Below are 19,882 nucleotides of genomic sequence, written 5' to 3'. Positions count from 1 at the left end.
GCGCACGTCTCCCTGGAGACACCCCGCGTGAGCCAGACATCGAGGGTCAAGCACATGGACTCAGAGAAGAGGAGACGACCACCGTTCCAACCCTTCTAAGGGTGGACCTCCGCGCGCGCTGAGACCGAGAGCCGAAAGCGCACGCGCGAGGGATGCGGCCGGCGGAGGTATACGCGCGGACCGAGGCGGAGACCTGAGGCGCATGCGCGGTCGCAAAGGCGGTGCTTCCGGCCGGCGGAGGCGGAGCCTGGGGCTCGCTGGGGGGCGGAACCCTGACCCCGACCCCGACCCGGATCCAGGCCGCGACCCCTACCAGGGCCCGCCGGAATGGCCCGGCACGTGTTCCTGACGGGGCCCCCAGGTAACCCCGCCCAGGTCTCCGCTTATGGGAGGCCGCGGGGGTAGGCACGGGGGGTGGCGCGCGGGGTGGGGGCGGCCCCGTGCTCTCAGGGAGGGGCGGCGGGCTCCAGGGCTCTGGCTGCTGGCCCCTGAAGTTCCCAACTTAAATTACAGGCTTTGTGATCTGAAGCATACGTGTCCCTTCTCAGAAAGCGCGATTTTAAGTACAAAAGATAGTATTAGAATTGAGGCCAACGCTAGTAAGGAAAAGAAATTGTGGTTGATAGTATGCAGGCTTCTTTGTGAAGGTACGAAGAGCGGGGTCCAGCGGCCCCAGTATACCTAACGACGCAGTTTTGAACTTGGGATGGGCACGTCTGCCACAACCATGATTGACATGGAGGCGTCTGGTTTCTGTTGGTAGTCACACGTGCTGCCTTACTGTGGATCTGGCCTGCATTCATAATGGAAGGAAGCAAGGGTTTTCGCTTGAAGGAAAATGAAGTAAAGATGAAACCTCCCCCCCCCCCCGCCCCCCCGGGATGAGGCTGCAGGATGAGAAGCCCCTCTCAGATCCCTTGTCTGTGCCTGGCCTCACTAATGCCAGCCATTGGGCAAAACCCTCAACCCTGTGAGGCTGTGAGTGGATGGGATAGTGTTCATTCAAATGAGACTGAAGGAGGAGACACTCTGTAACCCAAGGCCCTACACATGTATCAGGTGTGACTCAGGAAGGTGGTGGCAGCATCAGATGGGCTAAGGCAGAAAGGTGGGCTTGGAGTGGAAAAAGTGATTTATTTCTTCCGCTCCTTTGCAAGGTCGGTCTAATGTTTAAGTTAGCGGAGCATTCAGATATCAAAGATTGTCCTTCACGGCCTAGAATTGTCTTCCACTTTATTTTAATGGTTACGTTTTGCCTTAAGTAGCACAGGCCACACTTCATATTATAGACTTTGGAATTTTATTTTTACCAATGGGGAAGCTGTGAGGAGAGTGGTTTGAGGAATTTCTAACATCCAAAGTACTCCCTAACCTTGCAAAAGACTGTCTTCTGAAAGTTGATTTGTCAGTTCTTTATTTGAAACTGGGAATGCCATTTGCTCCGCAGGCTGGCCCCAAGACATCTACGTGTTTCATAACAGAAGTGATCTGTTACTGTGTTAGTACCTGCCTGGGTCCTGGAAGTGGCTGAGGACAGAGGTTGGCCAGGCCAACACTGGTTCTTGTTTCCTTTTTTATAAAAGTTTTATGTACACACAGTTGAAAGACTCAAATAATTCTACCATATAGCTCTTCTAAGACTGTCCTAAAACCTAGTCACCCTCTCTTCCTCTTCCTAGTGCAGTTATAGTGTAATTTTGATTAGCCCAGTACATGTGAAAGCTGATCACAAGAAAGCCATGTAGTCAGTAATCTATAGTTTTCTTTTCCTTTTATGTGCAACTTTTTTTCCCCTTTGGAGTTACTGTCTGTTTTTTTTTTTTAATATAATTTCTTTCTTTCACTAACTGTCTCAAACTCTGCCTCCTGTCTAACTCTAATCTACATATTCAGTTCGTCAGGTAATATATCTTCTCAAAGAGGTCACTTTTTGTTTTATATGTTGTCAGTGCCCCACTAGTATGTCCTTGGCACTTAGCATTTTCCCCAACTTGCAACTGTCCACCTTTTGACTGACCTTGGAGGGCTTTCTCTGGGCACTGAATTCTGCTATACCTGTGTATGGGGCAGGCCTGAAGGGCCAGGGGATTCCTGTCCCCCAGGAGCAGCCTTGAACCCATGATAGATGGAAGTTGGTGGGTAAACTCCCTACTTCCTCACCCCTCAGACAGGAGAACTGAGTCATGTGTCTAAAACTGTCCCCTAGGATTCCCCAGTAGATTTAGCTACCCACACAGGTAACTTGCTTGATAATACAGTTACTTCCCTTGGGGCTTTGGGGTTGCTTTCCAAATTAAACTGCCTGCACTTGAATCTTTATCTCAGGGTCAGCCTTATGAGAGAACTAGAACCAAAAGGATTCTGGAGCTCTCTGACCTGCTTGTCTTGCCTCTGTGTGGTGTGGAGCTGTTATTTTGGGGTCTCCTTCAGCATAGTGTAGACAGCGCGAGGGTAGCAGCTGAATTGATGGAGATAAAAAATTAACTGAAAGATTTCTAGAGCTGATGGGGAAGGGACTTGAGCCAGTGTCCCCTCCTGCTTCCCCGTGTCCTGTCCAACATGCAGGATACGCAGCGCCCCCTTTTATTATAGCTGCTCTCTGTTATCTTCTTCAAAATGGAGTACCTTTTTTTTTTTTGCATTTAGAGTAATGCCCACTTACTATAAGACCCCCCCCAAAAATTCAAAGTTTTAAAGAAGAAAGTGACAATCACATGGAGTTGCTATATATAGAAATAAGTACTGTGAACCTTCCCAGTTCCTTCTCGACATTTCCTTCTGTAGAAACATATACTTCATTTTTTTAAGCTTAATGGAATATTACTGTATATACCTGTTGTGTCTTAACCTGCTTTTTCTCCGTCTATCCATGTATTGTGGTCTGTTTTCTGTGCTAATAAACCTAGGTAAACCGTATTCTCTTTGATGGCTGCATAGCATTCCTGCGTGTTTATATGTCATTATAACGTGGTACCATAATTTCACACTCCCTTATGACCAACATATAGATCACTTTCCATATCTTGCTGTTATAGTGAGTACTGACATAAATACGCTATTTCATATCTTTGTGCCGTGGTCAGATTTTTGCTGAAGGTGAATTTGTAGCGACAGACGTGCTGTGTACTTTGGAAGGCACATTGAAGTTGCCCTTCAGAAAAGGACCAGCTATATAACCACCAGTGCCTCTGGCCTGCAGTAACTGGGTTCTTCCGTGGCTTTCTTAAAGCAGCAGTTACTGGGGGACGGAGCTGGGATGAAAAGCTTACCCGGTTCTCTTCCAGGCACAGGGAGCATGTGGCTGGGTTGCTGTTCATGTTCCAAAAGGCCAGCCACCATTGTCTGCTGGCGTGAAGTTGGGAGGAGAGGTTCATTAAAGAACAGATCATAGTTGATCTCAAGGAAGCTTAAAAGGATTCGTGGGGAACCCTGATGACTCTGTGTCGGCAGCCATAGAAATAATATGATTTACAACCTTGTGGTATCTCGAAATAGTCTCTTGCAGACTTGCCGGAGGTTTCCCCTTTTTCCATTTTTGGGTCATCATGATGCCGTTGCCTTCAATGTGTATGGAACAAGGCTACAGAAACAAGGTCATGGTGACACACAAAGGCCCCTGTTAACACGTATGGTCCTTACTCGTTGTGTAAGCCTGGATAAGTTGCCTAACCTCTCTGTGCCTCATCTGTAAAACAAGAACAAGAAGGTGATTTCCCTGAGAGGGGCAATTGTGAGGATGTAACCAGGGAAATGCTTGCAGAGCTTGCTAGAGTAGAGCCTGGCTCCACAAGGCCGGTGATGAGTGTTATTTACGAGTGTTATTTATTTGGTGCTTGTTAACACATAGTAAGCGTCCATCAGAGTAGTTAACCGACCAGGTGGGTGCGGCCGTGGAGGTGCAGAAGTTGTAATTTGGGAAAGGGTTGGGGGACAAGCCCGAGGAATGCTTAGGGACACTGGAGGAGGTCATAGAAGGGGTTGCCAACCTGATAGGATTGCTCTTGTGAGAAAGTTTAAAAACTGCCATTTCTAGTGCTGTTAGTGGTATTTAAGAGAGACTTTTTTGGGAGACATAGCAATGTAAGTCCATGGAGGAGTGAAGGGATTTTCCCACCCTTCAATGTAGGTCCAGAGGTTTGAAAGGTTGAAATCCCAGTTTAAGGTGCCAAGCCTGTGACCCAAGCATGACCAGTTTTACTTCCTGGTGAAAGAGTGTGGCCACCCAAGGAGGAGAGTGAACCTAGCTCTAGAAGCTTGTCTCAGAGGATGCACATTGCACCTGACTGTCACCACAAAGCCATTCATTTGGTCTTGGGATTGGGTATGTGACAAAATTAATGGTGTTTCAGAATTTCAGAATAAAACTTTAAGATCCCATCCATATTTTTATTATGCTTGAAATTAAAAAGTTTTAACACCTGGAGCAATCAAAATTGAAGTGAAATTGATGTTCATAAAATTCATGCGCAGCCCATCTCTCTCCCCACGGTGATCGCTCTCAAGAGTCCGGGAGTGCTGTGTGTCCTCTAGCAAGGCAGTGATTCCTAATGGGCTTTTGTTTTGTTTTATGTTTTTGTTTTAGGAGTTGGAAAAACAACACTGATCCAGAAAGCCAGTGAGGTTTTAAAATCCTCCGGTGTGCCTGTCGATGGATTTTACACAGAAGAAGTCAGACAGGGAGGGAGAAGAATAGGATTCGATGTTGTCACGTTATCCGGCATGCGGGGAGTTTTGTCTAGAATTGGGTACTGATATTTCACTTCTATGGTGTTTTATTCTCCCTGGACACAGGATTGATCCAAATGATCCCTTATATCTTGAAGACCTTTATGGATTTCTCAGAGAAAGAAAACAGAGATTGAAACCATCACATGAACAGCAAAGTATAAAAATATCATAGTTCACTTAAAACTTATTCCACCAAGTAATAAGTTTTCAGCATTTTGTAATTCATTGTCCTGCTTCTTATGCCGCATTTCTGTTGCATTGCCTCCCTGCAGCTTTGGGATTGGCCGCAAGGTACCTGCCGGGCCCGGGGGTGGTGTTGGTGGTGGTATGCACTCTTGTCGGTGGCCCTGTTGTCAGGAGAGAACATGGAACCAGGCTAGCTTTGCGTACCACCACTGTGTAGGTGATTTTTAAGGGTGATTTAGCAGACATGGAAGGCCAGAGGCTCACTGGAGCAGCTAGTACAGGGGTTTTTCAACAGAGAATGCCCTGTCTTTTCATTCAGGTCAGAGCCGCCTCCTGGAAAACGTGAATGCCGGGTTGGGCAGTATGTGGTGGATCTGACTTCCTTCGAGCACTTGGCCCTTCCGGTCTTGAAGGATGTAAGTATGTGATTTCTGCCTCTTGAGTCCATCTCTTCTTGGTGCATTGTGGGAACTGCTGGCCCTGGGAACAGAGTGGTTTTGCTCCAAAGGAGTGGCCAGTTTTACATCTTACAACTGAAAAGTTTTCAAGTGATTGAGCCTTATAAAAGGATATATTCACCATATTTGATGTCACTTTGAACTACACATAAATTCCTTGTCACACATATTCAGCCCAGGGAAATATTTTATACTGGGAGGGTCTGATGCTCAGCTACCAAGACTCCCAAAGTGAAGTCTTTACTCTGCCTTCCTCTTATTTATGTCTTAATCCTGTTTTCACAGCACAACAAATAAACATTTAGGAAGGGAAAATGTCATTATGTACCATTGTAAGCACCTAACGCATTACAGATATTCCTCAGTTTACGTTGGGGTTACCTCCTGATAAACCCATCGCAGGTTGAAAGTATGGTAAGTGGAAAACACATGTAATACACCTAACCTACAAACTATCATCGCTCAGCCCAGCCGACCTTCAGCATGCTCAGAACACTGAACGTTGGCCTACGGTTGGGCAAGGTCATCCGACACAAAGCCTATTTTATGATAAAGTGTTGAAGGTCTCATGCGATATATTGAATACTATACTGAAAGGGAAGCAGGTACTGGCTGTGTGGGTGCAGCGTGGTTGTCAAGTGTGTTGGTTGTTTACCCTCATGGTCTCGTGGTTGCCTGGATGCTGGGACTCCAACTCCTGCCCGGCATCGGGAGAGATCATACTGCGTGCTGCCACTAGCCCAGGAAAAGGTCAAAATTAAAAATCTGACCTATGGTTTCTACAGAATCTGTATTGCTTTTGCACCACTGTAAGGTTGAAAAATCATAAGTTGAACTGTTCTAAGTCACGGACCATCTGTGATACACCATTTATCACTGTATTACCTGTTTTTTTTTTTTTCAACAGCTTGTTGATATAATTCACATACTGTACACTTCACCCATTTAAAATATACAGTTCAGCTTTTTCTAGTATATTCACAGGATTGTGCAACCAGTTGTCACAATCTAATTTTAGGACATCTCCATCCTTTCAGAAGGAAACCCCATACTCATGAGCAGTCATTCTTCATTCATCTCTGTCCGTCCCAGCCCCTGGCAACCACTACCTTACCTTCTTTGCCTGCCAGTTTGCCCATTCTGGGCATTTCCTAAAAAGGGAATCATGTAATATGGGGTCTTTTGTAACTAGCTTATTTTACTTAGCAAAATGTTTTCAAGGTTTATGCATAGTTCAGCGCGTATCTTTCTTTTTCATGGTTGAATAATACTCCACTGAGTGGATATACCACTTATGTTGATCTACTCATCAGTTGATGGACGTTTGGATTGTTTCCACTTTTTGGTTATTGTGAATAATGCTGCTCTGAACATTTGTGTGCAAGTTTTTCGGTAGACATCTGTTTTTGGTTCTCTTGGGTTACACCTTGGAGTAGAGATGATAGATCATATGATAATTCTATATAAATCTTTTTGAAGAATTACCAGACTGTTTTCCAGAGCAGCTACACATTTCCACCAGCAGTGGATGAGGATTCCAGTTTCTTCGCATCTTTGCCAGGACCAATTATGGTCTTTTTAATTTCATCCGTTGTAGGAGGTGTGAAGCACTATATGGTTTTGATTTGCGTTTCCCTGATGACTGGTGATGTTGAGCATCTTTTCATGTCCTTATTGGCTGTCTGTATATCTTTTTGGAGAAACGTGTGTTCATTTGCTTTGCCCATTTTTAAATTGGCTTAGTTGCCTTTTTATTACCTGGTTGAGAGATGTCTTCATAAGATCTGGATACCAGTCTGTCATCAGATATATAATTGCCAGTATATTCTTCCATTCTGTAGACGCTGTCACTTTGAAGCACGAATGTTTTTGAGACATTCAACTTACCTGTTTTTCTTATGTTGTTTGTGCTTTTTGGTATTGTATCAAAGAAGACTTTGCCTGACCTGATTTCATGAAGATCAACTCCTACGTGTTCTAGGAGTTTTATAGTTTTACTGTTACATATAGGCCAGTAGTCTGAAGTAATTTTTGTATATGGTGTTAGGTACGCATCCAGATTCCTTCTTTTGCAGGTAAATACCCAGTTGTTTCAGCACCATTTGTTGAAGACTCTTCCCTCTCTGTTTTAATTTCTTGGGACTCTTGTTGAAGTTAATTGACCATAAATACAAGAATTAATCTGGACTCTGAATTCTGTTGCATTTATTCTTATGTCAGTTCCAGCTATTCTTAGGTCAGTACCACACTGTCTTTATTACTGGAATTAGGATTTTAATAGGGATTGTATTAAATCTGTAGATGAATTTGAGGAGTATTGCCATCTTAGCAATATTAAGTCTTTCGATCCGTGAGTACAAGATCTCCATTTACCTAGATTATCTTCTTCTTCTTCTTCTTCTTTTTTTTTTTAAGATTTATTTATTTAGGAAAGAGAACATCCACGTGTTGGGGGGAGAGGGAGACATTCCTAAGCAGACTCCCTGCTGAGTGCAGAGCACGATGTGGGGTTCAATCTCAGTACCCTGCGATCATGACCTGAGCCAAAATCAAGAGTCAGACACTTAACTGACTAAGGCTCCCCAACCTAGATCTTTATTTTTTTTTTTAAGATTTATTTATTTTAGAGAGAGGAAGAGTACAAGTGGGAGGGGCAGAGGGAGAGGAAGAGAAACCAAGAGTTGGAGGCTTAACCCACTGCACCACCCAGGCTCACCTTCTTTAATTTTTTTTTTTAACAATATTGTTTTGTAGTTTTTAGCCTGTAAGTTTTACACTTCTTTTTAAAAAATTTATATCTTAGCATTTTATACTTTTTGATGCTATTCTAAATGGAATTGTTTCCCTAATTTCACTTTTGAAATTATCATTACTTATGTACGGAAGTACAAGTTATTTTTGTTTCTTGATCTTGTATCCTTTGTAACCTTGATAAATTTGTTTATTAGTTCTAAGAGTTTTTCAGTGAATTCTTTAGGGTTTTCTATGTACAAAATTATATTGTCTACAAATGGATATAGTTTTACTTTCTTCCTTTCTACTTTGGATGCCTTTTATTTCATTTTCTTGCCTCATTGCCCTGGTTGGTACTTCTAGTTCAGTGTTGAATAGGCATGGTGAGAATGGACATCCTCATCTTGTTCCTCATTATAGGGAGAAAGCATTCAATCTTTTACCATAAAGTATGATATTAGCTGTGAGTTTGCAGATAACCATTACCTGGTTGTGGAAGTTCCTTTTATTCCTAGCTTGTTGAGTGTTTTACAACAAAGAAATGTTGGATTTTGTGAAATCCTTTTTCTGCATCTATAGAGGTGATTATGTGATTTTTATCTTTCATCATTAATATAGTGTGTTATGTTAATTGATTTTTGGATGTTAAACCAACCTTGGTTCTTGGACTAAATCCCTCTTGGTCATGGTGTATGATTATTTCTATATGTTGATGGATTCAAAAGGATTATATGCAAATCCTTTTATGTATTGCTGGATTTTTATATGTTTGCATGTATTTTGTTGAAGATTTCCACATCCGTATTCCTAAGGGATATGGTCTGTAGCTTTCTTGTGATATCTTTGTCTGATTTTGGTGTCAGGGTAATATCGGTCTCAGAATAAGATAGGAAGTGTCCCGTCCTCTTCTGATTTTTGGAAGAGTTTGTGACATATTGATATTTATTTTCCTTTGAATGTTTGATTTACCAGTGAAGCCCTGTGGCATGGGCTTTTCTTCATGAGAAGCTTTTTTTTTTAAAGATTTTATTTATTTATTTGACAGAGATAGAGACAGCCACCGAGAGAGGGAACACAAGCAGGGGGAGTGGGAGAGGAAGAAGCAGGCTCATAGCGGAGGAGCCTGATGTGGGGCTCGATCCCATAACGCCGGGATCACGCCCTGAGCCGAAGGCAGACGCTTAACCACTGTGCCACCCAGGCGCCCTGGAGAAGCTTTTTACTTATGAATTCAATCTCTTTACTTGTATAGGTCTACTGATTTTTTATTTCTGGTTGAGTCAGTTGTAGTAACCTCTCTTTTATTAATTTGTCTCTTTTATCTCATCTGTTAGCACACAGTTGTTCATATATTCCCCTATAATCCTTTTCATTGTATAAGGTCAGTGGTGTTTTCCTTTCTTTCATGTTTTATTTTAGTTATTTCAGTCCTTTCTCCCCTTTTCTTTGTCCAGGAGAAGGAAAAGGAAAATAGGAAAAGGGTTTGTCAATTTAGTCGATTTTTTCAAAGAACCAACTTTTGCTTTTGGATTATATATTACTTGTTTTTTGCATTCGTTCATCAAATATTTATCAAATCCTAGATACCTAGTCATGAACAAAACAGACATGTTTTCTCCTCCTCAAGACTCTCAGTCGAGGGGGAAATGGAGACATTAAACAAGTAGGTGTATGTCATAAGCGCTGTGGAGGAGACCAGTGGGGCGCTGTGAGAGGTGCGGGGAGCTGGGTGTAGATCAGGTGCCCAAGAAGGAGCTCTGAGGAGGTGATAAGTAACTGAAATGGGAAGACAAGAAGGCACCATCACTTCAGAGAGAGAATACTGGATGGGTGTGTGTTTGGGGAGGGGTGGTTCTGTGGGCAGCATTATAGATTGAGGGGAATGGATAAACTGCAGCCCTGCTGTCCTGGGGCAGGAGCAGGTAAGGAAGAAGGTGTGACGGGTGAGGTACGTGGGGCCACGTGATCAGGGCCTCATGGACCGTATTAAGTATACTGTGAGTTCCATTTAATCTGTGATAGCCTTACTACATTGCTAATTTTTGTGGAAATCAGACAGTGCCGACCTGTCTCATGAGGTAGGTCTAAACCTTCCAGAGACGTCTGTTCCACCAGCAGGAAAGTTCAAGATCTTTCTCATGGCCTGGTGGGCCCCATGCGGTCTGGCCCACTAACCTCCGGCCTCCTGTCCCCATTCCCCAGCCATGCTAGTTCAGACAGGTTCCCCACACATGCCAGGGCCCGTGCCACACCAGCCTTTGGCTCTCGGCCCAGGCCATTTTCTTTGGTTGGCTCACTATCTTTGCCTCTCTGCTCTTTTTTGACATTTGGGGCTGAGCAAAGATGTGCCATCGAGGGCTTTGGTGGTTGCACAGAGCTGCTGGAAATTTTAAGTATAGTCCACGGAGGGCAGTTGCTAATTTCAGATGGCTGGCAGGGTCTCGAGCTCTGTTCTGGAAGGGAGCTGCTGCTCCTCAGAACCCGCCTTCTCATTTGCTTCCTCCCTGTTGCCTGCTCCTCTCACCTCCTGCCTCTTGAAATGTTCCCTCGGTCCCCTGCTGGGTCTGTTGTGGCCACTGTTTTGGTGGGAGCAGTCAGAGAACAGGACGTTTTTCTCTCTGGTTCCTTTCCCATCAAATGCTTACATGTTCAAAGGGCAAGTGAAGTAGTTCAAATGAAATTCCAGGTGAAGACTCTGGCTTTGGGCCCTGGATCGATACAAAGAATTGATTTTTATTTACCTGGCTCAGAACAGACTGAATCCTGGGAGAGCAGTGTGCACATATGTGCCTGATGTCTATCAGCAAGATTATATGAGAAATCATACGCTGACTAGAAGAGCTCGAATTGCTCTTTTTTAATTAAAAAATAACTTCTTCTACTCTGAATAGCAAACCCAGACACCCGTGTTTTAGGAAGGGTTCCCAAGGCTGTGGGTTCTTACCCGGTCCAGGCCACAGAGTTGTTTTTTTTTTTTTTTTTTTTTTTTTATGAAGAACATATTTTTCCCCATCTTTCATTGGGATGAAGAGAGGAAAAGGAATTAGTGTTTTGCCTTTAGAATGAAAAAAGTTAAAGTAACTACACAACAGAAACGGGAATATAAAGAGACAGTTGTTATCACTGGCAAATACACAGAAAGCTCTAGCAACCACATGTAGTCAGGGGAAAGCCTTTGTGCAGAGAGCATGTCAGTGTCTCGTGCCCGGGATGTCTGAAAACACCGTGAGTTAAGAAATATCTAATAAGTGCCTCCTTTGTGTAAGATATTTCACTGTGGATGAAAAATATTTTGAGTCCTAAGACAGAAGGGAGATACTCCTTGGGGCCAGCAGGGCCAGCAGGGGTGTGTGCCTGCTGGGAGCCCGGGGAGGGGGGTCCAGACCGGGGCTGGTGCGGAGAAGCAGCTGGAGGCCAGGGCAGGGCTGCAGGATGAGGTTCAGGCGTGACCCCGGCCCCAGCTGGGGCGGCTCTTGTTTCGTGCCCTCAGGCTGGGGTAGAGATGGATGGACTCTCGGGGGCACACGTGGTGACTAAAGGAAAATAGAGATTGGGAAACATTCTAGACTCAGTAAAGTTTTTAGAAAGTCCTTCATAAGGTTGACTGGTGTTGACTTTTTTCATTACACCGGTGACTTCTTTCCTTGTTTGACAACGTTTTTATTATTTTTCTGAGTTTACCACTCTCCCTACTCAAGGTAACAAATTTGAAAATACGAAATATAAATAAAGAAGAAAATAAGAATAACTTATAATCTTATCACTGGGTTAACCACTGTTAGTGTATTTTGTTTCTTCTCTGTTTCTGCTTTATTCCATCATTCCAAAATGGAGACAAATAATGTGTATGGTTTTATAGGCTTGGGTTTTCCCGTTAATACAGTCAAATGACATGGGAAGGGCCTTAGGACATGATAATCCTCACAAGTGCCATAATGTAGTGATTGCACGGTATTCCCTGGCGTGGGTTTTCTCCTCTGACTTCAGCCTTATTCCCTCAGTGGCAGGTATTTATCACCTTTGCAAGGATCCTTGTAGCAAACCCCCTTTGTACAACCAGCCTTTCTCTCCCCAGCCCCGGTGCTTTCCCTGGGGACGATCTGAGGGTGGAGGTCCTAGGTGAAGGGCTGTGACCTTCTGGGGTCTCGCTGGGTGCTGCTGAGGTGCTCCCGTCACTGGTCTGCACCCCCTGCCAGACCTGCACTCTCGTGGGCACAGAGCACAATACCAATTTTCCATACTAAAACATGCTGCCTTGCTTTAACTCATGCTTTTAAGTTGCTAATGAGGCTAAATGTTTTTTAGTTTGAATATTTTTTTTTAAATCTAATTATTTTTGTTTATCCCTTTTCCCATTTTTTTTCTTTTGGCTTAAAAAGATCTTTTATAAGGAAAATGACCTTTTTGTATTTATTGATTGCATTTTTCTCAGTTTGTTACTTTGATGACTTTTTCTTTCTTTCTTTCTTTCTTTCTTTCTTTCTTTCTTTCTTTCTTCCTCTTCCTTCCTTCCTTCCTTCCTTCCTTCCTTCCTTCCTTTTCTTTCTCATTGAGGAAGTCTCTCTGTATTCCAGGTTAACACAGAATTTGTTTCTTCTTCTGTAGTACCTTTTTTTTTCTTTTAACATGTTTTTAATCCATCTGGATTTATTTTGAATGAAATATACAATGAGACTCTCATTTGATTTTCTTCCAAATACTTAGCAAGTTTGCCAAAGCCATTTGTTAAATAACCCATTTCTCATTTGTTTGTTATGCTTTATTAATTATAATAAGAAATATGTGTGTGTGTCTGTATAATGTTTTAGGGTTACCTATTCTCTCCCATTGGTCCGCTTGAGTCTTACATCAGTACCATGTTGTGTTAATTGCCATGTTGTCTTCTAGTTTAAAAAGTTGTCTTACCCATTCTTGTTTGTTCATTTTCCCACACTGAGTGGTATTGGTGTAACGGTGCAGGGGGTGGGGGCACCAGTGCAAGTCCTTAACAGTGATCCAGTGCAAACTGCACCAGGCACAAACTCGCTTAGTCCTGAGTGTTGCTATCACTCTCTTCCTGGTTTGCAGACGAGGAAACTGAGGCATGGACTAGAGATTAAATTGTCCGAAGGCACACAGCCTGTAGGTGGTAGAGCTGGCATGAACTGTAGAATTAAGACTTTATTATCCATCACAAAGGGTCTTATATGGAGTGATTGGAACCATATAAAATTATAGTTATTTAGATATAAAGAGCATCTTAATTTTTAATTTATTAATAGTCTCCATAGCCAAAAACCCAATATCTCTCTCTTTCCATTCTTTCTTTTTTTAAAAAAAAATTGTTTTTGGTAAGGTTATTTATAGGTCTCTTCTATTTTCTGATGCTCCTGTAAGTAGGATTGGTTTTCTAGTCTTTCAGTGATCAAGGCTGGCAGGATAACGCTGTCCTTTTTCCTAATGGTCTTTCTGACAGCCACACTGAATGCTTGATTAGAATTTGTTGCATTGTTGGATTTAACATTTTGTTGGCACTCCATGTATCTCTTCCTCACACAAAAAGATAACAATGGATTATAATTTTTTTGAGAACAAAAGGTGTCTACTCCAAACTGTATTTTCTAGGCTGAACCCTATTGTTTCTAATTAAGATCCATGAAAAGAATAAGAAGCTAGAACCAGGACATCCAATGAAAATCAACGTAGTCAAACCTTGTTTTGATCAAAATAAGGCTTTGGTGTATATTTGTTTTTAAGAGCAGGACCTGCTTTTGATTCTGAAATGAGATTCTGCTTCAGATCTTTGAAACTTCATTTGAAGATGAGAGGATTCCTGGCTGGGGAAAGTCTGTTTTTTACCACTTGACCTGGAGTTGCTGCTTAGTATTTCAGGCCACTAGGCTTTAGAGAGAATTCAGAAAAATCAATTTCTAGTCAGGATCCATTCTTGAAAGGTTGACAGGAGCCCAAGCATTGCTTTTGAATTTCCTTCATTGTTAGCGAATGTGACATTTTTTTCTTTGTTCCTCCTCACTTACTATTTCTGGACCTCACGATCATATATATATATGCACTGCAAGATCAGCCAGGGAAACAAAAAGCTGTCTGGTGCAAACATAAAAATTAATTTGAAAATTGTCAGCAGAAACATTCCTGCAGTGAGTCAGAAGAGAAAAATGAACTCAGAGTTCCGTGTAAGGTTGACGCTGCAGTTTACCTTGTTGGATTGGTCATGGCAGTCCTTGCTGGTAATCTCTGGGGGTCCACAGCTCTGTCTGGAGCTCCCGGGTGAAAGGTGAAACCAGCCCGCTTTGTTGGGGGGGTGGAGGGAGTCCGGAAAAGAGGCAGGCCACTCCGGGTTGGGAGGTGGCCCTTGTAATAAGCTGTGGGAACTAACATACAAGGCTCGTGGTGGACGCGGCAAGATGAATGGGGCCCCTCCTGCCCGATCTTAAGTTTATATAGAGAGAGGCCGTAACTGGGTTCAGTCAAGTAGACCATGCAGGTGTTCTCAACACCACGTCATTATCTCAAGGCTGTGCCCTGGGGATGAGAAAGGCAAGTGGAATCCACACTCCATGGGAGGGGGTGGGACGCCTCTGATCACCTGGGTCCAGCTCTTGGAGCGGCCAGTGGTCCGTCTTTTCAGTGACCTTCCCCAGCAGTCCCCCTACTCCCCTGGGCAGGTCTGATGCTCTGTTACTTCGCTGCTGGTCTCTGGTTCTCACTGCCGGTCTGAGGTTCTGTGATTTAGATGCGGAGCGGGCTCCTGCCTTGGCTTTCTTTACCTTCGTGCAGTTCTCGCAGCCCGCTCCCTGGAGGCCTGGCAGAGGCGCGTGCTCCGTAAGTGGGACTGGGGTAGAATGTGTATCAACTGATCCTTCCTGCCCTTTCCTCCTTCACTTTGTCCCGTTTCCAGCCCTTGCCGCTGGCTGCCTCTTCCCATATGTGTCAGTCCAAGGCCCTGCCTCCCTCAGAAGCAAACTCACCCTGTGATGAGGTGGTTCTTTTCTCAGATCTTATACTGAGAAAGCATGCATGGGAGTATTTTTATTTTTTTGTATTGATTCTAATTTTTTGAACTTAATTTGGATATAATTTTACTCTTAGAGAAAATAACAAGAATAATGCCAGACCACCCATATACTTGTTACCCAGCCTCACCTATTTTTACCATTTGCCCTGTTGTTTGTTCACCCTCTCTGTCCACGTGTGCGCATGTGTGTCTGTTTGTGTACACATACCAATCTGTGGAGGGGAGCATTTGAGAGTATATTGCAATCACTGGGGTGCTTAACTCCAAAACGTTCAGTATATTTTTCCTCAGAATAAGCACATGCTCTTATGTCATTGGTACAGTTCTCAACCTCAATACATTATAAACCAAGAAGATACTAATAGGGGCGCCCGGGTGGCTCAGTCAGTCAAGCATCTGCCTTCAGCTCAGGTCATGATCCCAGGGGCCTGGGATTGCATCCCATGTTTGGGTCCCTGCTCAGCGGGGAGTCTGCTTCTCCCTCTGCCCCTCTCCCCGCTCATGCTCCTGCTTTGTCTCTCAAATAAATAAAATCTTTAAAAAAAAAAAAAAAAGATTGAAAATACTAATAATCTCCCATTCCCAGGCCTGTTTTGTCAGTTGACTGAACGATGTCCTTTGGAACAGGTTTTCCGCTGGTCTGGGGTTAAGTGTTGCATTTAGCTGCCGTATCTCCATAGCCTCCTTCAATCTGGAACATCTCCTGAGTCATCCTTTGTCTTTTGTGACATTGACATTTTTGAGGAATACAGTTCTACCCTAATGGGACATTGCTCTTTGGGGGCTTTTCTGTTGTTTCTGTGTGATAACTGCAGTCAGAATACTGCATAACCCATGGCGCATCTGTCTTGGGCATCTCGTCCGGAGGCACGTGATGTTTGCTGATGTTTGTTTTGATTACCTGAGCGAAGAATTGTCCAGTGTCTCCACTCTTTTTCCCTTTGAAATGAATAAGCAATGTGGGGAGACACTTTAAGACCATGCACATCCTCCTCATGAAAATTTCTTCTGGTTAATTCTCATTTTTTTAACTTTATTAGATGATCTGAAAATAATTCTATGGAGGCTTTACGTGGAAAGCCAATTTAACTACTGCCTTTTGGAAACCTTTCTGTAACAGGGTGAGCAGTAGTTAACAGTAAAATCGCTATACATTTGAAGGTTGAACTGGAAGAGCCGTAACGGTGGATTTTTCCTCATCAAAGCTGCACTTGTTTAATTCTTTCCAGTCTCCTTAGTTAGACAGGAAGTCATCCCTGTTTCACTGTGGCTAAAACAGTCAACTCTCTTTCTTCTAGACAATATGTAATAAAAGGATATCAGACCTCAAAGGTAACTAAACTTGAATCAAAGTTTAAAAATTGAGTAAGATTTTTCCTAAGCGAGAATTTTTACAAGCACAGTTACTGTAAACACCATTAGCTGATAAGGACGTGGCAGGAGTTAGCACATTTGGGGGTGCCTGGTCCCATCTCGCTGTGTGTGAGGAAGGGACCTGTGCTCGTGCTGGGGGAGGGGCCTTCACCTGCAGTTCACATCTGCCTACTAAAGCAGGCCTTCCTCTGTCCTGGATAAAATGATGTTGGTGATGGTAATTGTTCTGAGACCTCAAATACGTCATCTTTTTTGAGTAAATAAAGTTAATACGAGTACTCCAGAAGCAGATTAGGGTCTTTGTGGCTGTGCCTCCGTAGCCTCTAGAAACTGACGTGCTACTGCTTCTCGTTGGAGAGAAAAGTAGTTTCCTTACAGTTAGATGAATTCCTTCAGTTCTTTCCTTCAGTGTCTTTGATTCTTTCCTTCAGTTTCTTTCCTTCCTCAGATTGAAAATGTGCAGGCGGTATGGCATGTGGGGGATGGACGGGAGCTCTGGTATCAGGTGCCCTTGGGTCTGACTCTCAGCTCTCACTTGGGAGCTCAGTGACTTCGTCTGAATCGGTTGTGTCCCGCATCTGTAAAACAGATGCGGGTACCTGCTGGACGGAGTTACTGGCACTGAATGCGGCGTTGTTGGTAAAGTGTGTGCGTGCCTGGCTGCTAGGGGGTGCAAACAGGGGAAGGTCTAATTATCTCTGTTGCCAAGGTGAGTGAGGTGATGGGTAGAGCCTTGGGAGGAGCCTCACATCCGCAGTGTGCCATGAACCTGGGGGCCAGAGCGAGCTGTAGGTCTGGGTGCAGACGCACAAGCTCAGATGTCCAGGCTGGTCCCGAGGCACTTGGGATCACCAGGGGTAGTGGGTTCTCCATCCACTGGGCTGAGTGTCAGCCAACAGATGCTGTTTCAGTCCTGGGATAGTTCTTGGATCTTGCGAGATACCAAGGGCGCCGTTCTGGTGCTCTATGGTCAGGCGCTTGCATGGGTGAGCCGGAGAGAGGCCAGTTAGGACATCCAGGAGGAGCCTCAGCCCTAGTCTGCTGGGCCCTGGGTGGGAATCTCTGGCATTTGGGTAGGGACAGCTCCCACCCAGAGCACGCCCCAGGAGAGAAGGGCTGGGCTCCAGGGCGCGGCAGGCAGTCTAGACAGCTTGTCCTGGCTGCCAGTGTGACCTCATCCCCGGGGATACGCAGTCGACATGCTATCAGACTGCCAGGGGCTTCTGAAACTTTAGGCTTGCAATAAGCACACATAGAGGTCTAATTGGGGCCCTTCACTTTTAGCTCATACCTTCAGAGGGTTGAGGAATTGTGGGCTTGGCTGTGGCCACTGTTACCACTATTTGCCTTCCTGGCTTCTCAGAACATGTGGGTCTGTGGGGAAGGGCCCTAGTTCTGCTGCCAACTTCTGGCAGCTGCTCCCCAGTTCTTTCCCATGTCTTTTGATACCTGCTGTCCTGGATAGGCCAGCTCAGAAGCCTGTCTGCATGTCTGATATTAATAAAAAAAAAAAAAGTTAAGGCCACCAGAAATATTTATTAAGTAAATAATTCACAATAAGGCAAATGCCACTTTAATTAGCTTTTCTCAGTTCAGTATTTTGGGTAAATGAAATTGCCTATTTTATGTCTACCTTTTCTTTTGTGTTCTTAAAAATGTATATGAAGATAAAACAAAACAAAAAAGTCACATAGTTTTCAGGACTCTGACATAATGGGTACACAGATATTTTGTTATTGCTCTAACTCAGTTTAATCTTTCCAGAAAGCTAACTAGCTAAGTGTAAGCAAAGTGATAAAATTATTCATAGCTTCCTTTCCCAGTGGCCGGTCAATTTTAGGACTCTCTCCCGAGGAAATATCTTCTCCCTCAGAACGAACAGAGGAGCTAAAATATGCCTTGCCCAAAGTGTTTCTCCCTGTTCGTGACAGTGAAAGTGGGTAGTCCTGTGACATGTAGGCCTGGCTGGGGAGCGGTGAGTGACGCAGGGTAGTGTCTGCCATCCCCTGCCTCGCGGTCCCCTGCAGAGAGAGTAGGTGCAGGGGAGAAGGGCCACACTCCAGATCCTGTGCACACAGGGATTTTCACCTCATGGCCCGAGGCAGCCCGAAGTGCTGCATGAGCTCCTTACTCCATACCTTCAGGTACGGGCTCTCCAGGGGCTCATTCTGACTTCCCCACAACCTGACCATTTTCACACCTGGACCCCAGGGCTGTAAGGCTGCGTCTTTACCAACTCAGAAGAGAATTTGGAACAACGTAAACACGATGTGTGCTCACTGGCTTTTTTGTTTGTTTGTTTCCCTCTAAAATTGCTTGAAATTATATAAAAATAAAACAATTTTGAGTATGATAGTGGTCCTTTTTATTTTTTTAAGATTTTATTTATTTATTTATTTATTTATTAGAGCAAGCAGGAGCAGGGGAACGGCAGAAAGAGAGATAGAATTGCAAGCAGACTTCCTGCTGCTCGCGGAGCCCGACACGGGGCTCAATCTCACAACCCTGTGATCATGACCTGAGCCGAAATCAAGAGTTGGATGCTTAGCTGACTGAGCCACCCAGGTGCCCCGATGGTGGTTCTTTTATTACGTTCTTAAATGTATGGTCATAAGTTATTTAGAAAAACCCGTCTTTACAGGCTTTTTAGTGGCTTAGCATCTGATATCTGCCTCTCACTTGAGCATTAGTAACAGATTTTTCATCAAAAATCCCAGACTTGTTTTTGAGATTCCTACAGTTTCTGGATGATAAAAGTCCCTACTTTTGTGCAGAGAGGATTTTATATAAATTAATGTTTGAAAGCGAGCATTTCGGGCTGTAGAACATGAGGTAAGCATATGCATCCAGATACCTTTGTGCAGAAGTTCAATGTCGGTGAGCTCTCATTGGTGAATGTTGTAGAGAATCCAAGGAAGGGTGGTTTCGGAGCCTCGTGCTTTATGTTTGTATCTACTCGTGTGTTTTTACATACATGCCCACGTACGTACACCCAAATAAATACATGTGCACGGGCACACACACATTCTTCATATGGTTTCTCTTTGTCTCATATGACTGCTTTCAAACTATCATTTTGATGTGCCAGGACAGAGTTCTGTTTGGCTTCTGGATGCTGCCCTGTGGGAAGATGACATCCACAATTATTACTAGTTTCTGGAGGCAGCAGAATGCCCCAAATACTCCTTGATAAGAGGTCGTTGGAATTCCTTGCTCTTATGGGTACATCTGTTTTTATGCTGATGAGCTGGTACCTGATAGCTTTTTAAATTTCTTCCCAAATTTGGCGTTCAGTTTTGAAGAAAAAATTTGGAAATGACAGTGACTGATTCCCTAAATGCTCGCCTTTCCTCCTGCACCCCACCAGTGGAGGGCATTAGCCACCTCA

General features: G+C 43.9%; 1 protein-coding gene across 1 annotated transcript in view; it reads left to right on the top strand.

Annotated features, from left to right (window-relative positions):
- The first annotated feature begins 212 nt into the window (after positions 1-212).
- NTPCR (nucleoside-triphosphatase, cancer-related) overlaps positions 213-19,882 on the top strand; it is a 30,043-nt gene continuing 10,373 nt past the window's right edge. Inside the window, exons 1-3 of the mRNA XM_034662506.1 lie at positions 213-361; positions 4,583-4,745; positions 5,234-5,330. Of these exons, the coding sequence (XP_034518397.1) occupies positions 328-361; positions 4,583-4,745; positions 5,234-5,330 (294 nt within the window). The 5' untranslated portion in view covers positions 213-327. The remainder of the gene's footprint in view (positions 362-4,582; positions 4,746-5,233; positions 5,331-19,882) is intronic.

Source organism: Ailuropoda melanoleuca, chromosome 6, assembly GCF_002007445.2.
Source record: "Ailuropoda melanoleuca isolate Jingjing chromosome 6, ASM200744v2, whole genome shotgun sequence".
Classification (NCBI taxonomy): domain Eukaryota; kingdom Metazoa; phylum Chordata; class Mammalia; order Carnivora; family Ursidae; genus Ailuropoda; species Ailuropoda melanoleuca.
This window is presented reverse-complemented; position numbering and strand designations above follow the sequence as displayed.